We start from the raw sequence: 5,920 nt of genomic DNA on the forward strand, positions 1-5,920 counted from the left end.
TTATTAATGCGTCAAAATCCACCAGTCTATCCGTCCCTATAGTTTTTTTTCCTAACCAATCATACATCCATCTACGTACAAACAAATGAACGAACGAACGAACAAATGAACGATCGAGCAAACAAACAAACAGACAGACAAACAATAGTTTGTTATTTCAAAGTTCAAAAATTATCCGTTATAAACACAAGCAATATTTAGTTTTAAAATATCGCCTCACACATTTGATATAAAATGAATTTTAAGAGTTTTATAAATATTTACTAAGTGTTTCGGTTGAGTTGTTAACGATCAGCTTTCAACCAGTCAGCCAGTAAACTGCACAATTTAGCAGAACCTTACAGATTTACTTAAGAGAAGATTTTATCAGTCTGATCGGATGAGATTTTAAATTGATGAAGTTTAAGTATGATGATGCTATTGAATGCTGGACGCTGGTCATGGAGTTATTTTTTTCTGTTAAAAGCGGGTTCTTTTGTTATTAATTCAACTCATTTAGTTTGTAACATCGTTAACGACAATTTAGTAAAAATTGTTAAAGTTCAACTTGTTAGTTTAAATAAAATAAAATACTAAACAAAACTCATCTAAATGTTAACCACGTGAAATTCAAAGATCAGCGCAGAGAGAAATTAATTTCATAATATTCTGATCTAACCTGTCCTGTCAATCAGCGGTAGCTCCTCCCCTTCAACATAGTCAACCACATCATCATCATCCCCACCACCAACAACAACATCCTCATTAGTATTCATGACTCTGTCCGCCATCTTGTTCGATTTCTTGCGCTTGATTTTTATTTTGAACTGAGCCCTTTCACTGCGTGACCTGGTTGTTGTGGGGCCCTGATCCTGATTGGCTGGTGTTGACCTAACTTGATCCTGATTGGATGGAGTTGACCTGTGGGCGGAGCTTGGTCTGTTGATGAAGGAACCCCTAAATGATGATCTCAACTTTTTCGATCTCCTGAAACGAGTTCTCCTGAAAAATGATTCGACAACTTTTTGACTACCGTGGAACATGCTGACGATTGTTGACGATGTTGTTGACGATGTTGTTGATTGTTGACGATGTTGTTGGGGCTGCAAATATTTGTTGTTGTTGTTGTTGAAAACGTTGTTGAAGTTAATGTTGTTGTCAATTCAACAGATATCAAGGATTGTAGTGAAAATTGATAAAAATAGTGCTGAATTTATTGATGTTGTTTTTCAAACGAACATGTTGATGATGTTACGTCAGAAAATGTCATTGTTATTCCCGTGCATGATGCATGCGTTACAACTCAACTCCATTTACTTTATATTGATAATCACAATTGAATAATATTCCAATTTAATAAATCCAATTTTCTTCTTAAACTTTATTCTAAAAATTTTTCGAAACTGTTACAAAAATAATTTTATCCTCGCTATAAATTTCAGAAAAAAGCTTCCAAACACGTGAAAAATTACTTGCCCAGTTGTCTCAATCCATTTCAACTGAACTCAAACGACTCGCCGGTCCACAGCACAACAAAATTCACACCATGCGAAACGTATCGTATCAAACTCAGTGCCTGATGATTGTAAGTGCACAGCAGTCTGCCTGTACAAAACACTTCATAATTGCATAAACAATTTATAAACATACGAACAGTTCATAAATATATAAACAATTCATAAACGTATGAACAATTTGTAAACATATGAACAATTCATAAACATACGAACAATTCATGAACATATAAACATTTCAAAAACCTTCGACCAATTCATAAACATTTAAACAAATTAGATGCATTTTAAAAGTTTGTCATACAAATGTGAACTAATCTTGATCCTACTAACAACATTTAAACATATAAACAACAAAAAACCTTAATAAATTGTAAACATTCGTTCAACACAAACCACATAACTGTTCATGTTCGTCACTATGAAATAGCTGCAAAATTATGATTAATTTAGCCAGTTATGCTGTAACATGCTGTTACAGTATCTGCGTCTGTCAGATGCTGATTCTTTAAAGAATAATAAAAAATAGTTATAAAAATTTTTCAACATGAAATAATTGTCAAAAATGATCAGAAACATTTAAGATACATAATTTATTTTTGTTAAAACATTGAGGACTGGATCTAGGCGTCTTTGAGGTCAACAAAATTATGACGTCAAAATTTGAAATTCGACGGAAGTGCCAAAAACTGCCAAATGTTTGCTGGGGTGAGCCATAGCCACTGAGAATATCAAGCATATACTGTAGAAACCGCTTTATCGGATGACAGTGACTTGGCCGAAACGCTCTTATTAACTGGTGGTCCAATTAACCGGTTTCTACACCACACACACACACACACACACACACACACACACACACACACACACACACACACACACACACACACACACACACACACACACACACACATACATACATATATATATATATACAATTATTTATAAAGATCACTGCGTTTTCGGCATTATTCAACTTGTAGTTGAGTTTCTCAATTTTTCTAACGAGACTTTTATCATCTTGATGAAGTTTATTAAGATTAAATAAAAAACTATTAATATTTTACATTTTTGACAAAACATTATTAATAACGTTATTACTACAGAAGAACTTTTTCCGGCATCAACTGCCATCATCAGTGTAGTTATACAGTATTGTTCCGTATTTGTGTCTTTGTTTTTACAGCGACTTTGATTGTAACTTATTTAGAATTAAAGTAAATCATGTGTTTCTTTATTGGAAAAATACCAATATTCTATCTTCTATATTATTGATAGTCTAAACCCAATATATATATATATATATATATATATTCACATATATATTCATGTATATGTATATATAATATAAGAATATATATTTATATATATATTTAAAAAAAAACATTAAAACTGTTGTTAACAAAGGTATAAAATTATAAACTATAATTCACAAACTTGCAGAAAGTTATTTAACGAGACACGATGCAACTATAATCATTCAGATAACAGCTTAAAAATGACACAGTTTGAACGTTAAAACAGTTCGTTATGTTGTTGATAATATTTACATTTTAAATTTGAAATTCATTATATATAAATATATATAAAGAGAGAGAAGTGTGTGTGAGAGAGAGAGAGAGAGAGAGAGAGAGAGAGACATATTTTTCATCTAACTCAAATGAGTCGAAATGTTCAAATCAGTTGTTTAAATATTGGGACTCCATCATAGACGAAAAGTATGCACACATAGTTTAGGTGCTAAACACATGAGAATTATATTATACACACATATACATGCCTGAACTGTACATATAAACATATACACACATACGTGCACACACAATCTAAATATACAAACATACAAAAGATAGATTTATATATGGTATACATACAATGTTATTCACATTGCACACAGTTTAGTGATAAAGTTTAATATGGGCCTAAACTTGTTACACGAAGAAAGAAATAAGAAGGCTTCACTAAATGAATATTTCGTGCATTAAGTTGAGCTGTTTGTGTTTATTCAAATGTTTCAATGTGTGTTCCATTGTGTTGGCGATGCCTAATTAACCGGATCAAGTTTATTTTCTGTTATGGTTTTATATGGCTGACAAATTTGTGACACTTTGTGGCAAAGGAAGAATGGGGAGAAAAAAAATCTAAAGTGACGTCCAGTTTCGCCTTTTCCAATTTCAAACAACTAATATGAACTAACAAGAATTTTGTTATAAAATTTCCGTCAAAAAACTTTATAAAATGTTATGTTAAGTTATAAGAAGTCATACAAAATATTTGCTTCAGTGAGGTTTTATTTTGTGTTCTTCATTTCATTCATAATAAAGTTATTTATACATGTTTATCTGTACTATTTAGCGGTGTTAAATGTATTTGATGTGAATTTAAAACCATTGTTTGCCAAATAATTAATATTTTGACAGTACTGATAGTTGGCTTAAAACAATTTAATTTGCTAACAACTAAGTTGTATCTTTTAAGAGAGACGGGCAAAAAATTCTGGCGCGCTTACAGAAGGGCTTCGAAAACTTGAAATAGTTTGTGACGGAAGGGAGATGAGAGTCATAAAACGTTAATAGATAGTGAATTTTTCTTCACGGAGAGCCCTAAGACAATAGTTATAATAAAAATTTGTATAAAATTTCAAAATAAATTGCCTAATAAATTTATGTTGTTTGTTTATTCACTCGAAAGGTAGCGCTCACAGCACAAAAATGCAATCTTGACATGTGTGGTGTATATAACACCAAGGGTATTGTAAATGTGAATTCATTTGGTTGAAAACTGTTTAAACAAAAACATCTTTAATGAAAAAAAATTTTTTTGAAAATAAAAAACCGTTTCACCTATATCCTGATTTATTTATTTGATATTTATATTAATTTTTCAACGTAAAACCAGAAACAAAAAAAATACTTGATCGAGTATAGCAAAATAATTATCGAATTATCGAAAGCTTTTTAACCTAATTGCATTCTAAACCGCCTCAAGCAAACGTTCCATTATCTATCATCATCATCATCATCATCATCATCGTCATCATCATCATCATCATCACCACCATCAACATTATCGTCATCACCATCATCATCATCATCATCATCATCACCATCGTTGTCGTCATTGTTGTCATCCTCATCATTCATTACCATTCTCATTGTCTTCATCACCACCATCATCATCGTCATAATCTTCATCAAATAAAGGAAATTTATCATCACCATTACTATCACCATCATTTTCGTCATCGTCATCACAATCACAACTTTCATAATCATCGTTATCATTATCATTTTCATCACCATCCCCATCATCACCATCCCCATCATCACCATCCCCATCATCACCATCCCCATCATCACCATCCCCATCATCACCGTCATCATCTTTCAGCCCATAAATTAACCAAACGTTTTGTTTTTGGAGCTTGTTTTGACGTTACTACATACAACCTGTTTGTTTGAAACGATAATAACAACAATAAAAAAATAATAACATTTTCATTATTATTATTATTATTATTACAAAATCAGTGAAAATTATAAGACTAAAATGTAAAAAATTTGGATTGAAAACATTTCTAACTCCGCAAAAATAAAATTGAGGTAAACTACTGTTTTTTATTAGTTTAAAAATTGAGTGAGAGGGAAAAAAAGATTGTAAATTTTTTTAAAACTCATGGGTGCCTCTGCAGAGCGAATTTCTGGCCTGGCCACTGGTAAGTGTTGATACTCTGTTAGGTTCTTATTAAGGCTGCAACGAAATTCAGCTCCGATCAAAATTTGCCCATTTTTAAATCCGGCTCAAATCCGGCTCCGGCAAAAAATCGAATCGGCCGTGGATTTGTGCAGGGTTTTACTTGTATCCAAAGTTGTCGCCAAGTCGGATTTGAATACGTCAATTTCGGTACAGCCCTTGTTCTTATATAAAATATTCTGTGTTGCGGTATATTGTTTCAATAACTATCTTAACTTTCAATAACTATCCTAATCAGACAGAATCCAACATTAAAGTAACACGAGCCTACTAAATTATTTTGGATATTACTGCTTAGTTCTGCAGCGGTTGTTCCGATTGGATTCTAATGCTATGCAATTCTTGCCTAGGGTTCATACACAGTGAGTGACGGATCCAGACAACTTTAACAGGGGGAGAGGCAAAATTATCACGGAGGAGGCCAACACTTGTGGTAGTGAGGTTGACGACTTTTTTTGAACGATTTTACTGACTTCTATTGAAAAACTGCTTACAACGGGGCGGACCAGTGCCTCTTCAACCCCTCAAAATCTGCCACTGTCGATCCACATGAGAATTAATTAAAACCTAACTTGTAATAATAATATGATTAAATACATGAGAAAGAAATAAAAACAAAAAAGAAATTCAACAGGAAAATATTAATATATATAATGTAAAAACAGGCTGTGAGT

The 5,920-nt window shown here is 32.2% G+C and overlaps 1 protein-coding gene across 1 annotated transcript; it reads right to left on the minus strand.

Annotated features, from left to right (window-relative positions):
- Positions 1-346: 346 nt before the first annotated feature.
- HELRODRAFT_177658 (hypothetical protein) lies at positions 347-1,022 on the minus strand (the record flags this gene model as incomplete). The annotated part of the gene is made up of 2 exons (XM_009025804.1): positions 347-456; positions 659-1,022. 2 exons carry the CDS (start codon positions 1,020-1,022, stop codon positions 347-349), a joined length of 474 nt encoding a protein of 157 aa, XP_009024052.1.
- Positions 1,023-5,920: the final 4,898 nt, after the last annotated feature.

This window comes from Helobdella robusta (assembly GCF_000326865.2).
Source record: "Helobdella robusta unplaced genomic scaffold HELROscaffold_43, whole genome shotgun sequence".
NCBI lineage: Eukaryota > Metazoa > Annelida > Clitellata > Rhynchobdellida > Glossiphoniidae > Helobdella > Helobdella robusta.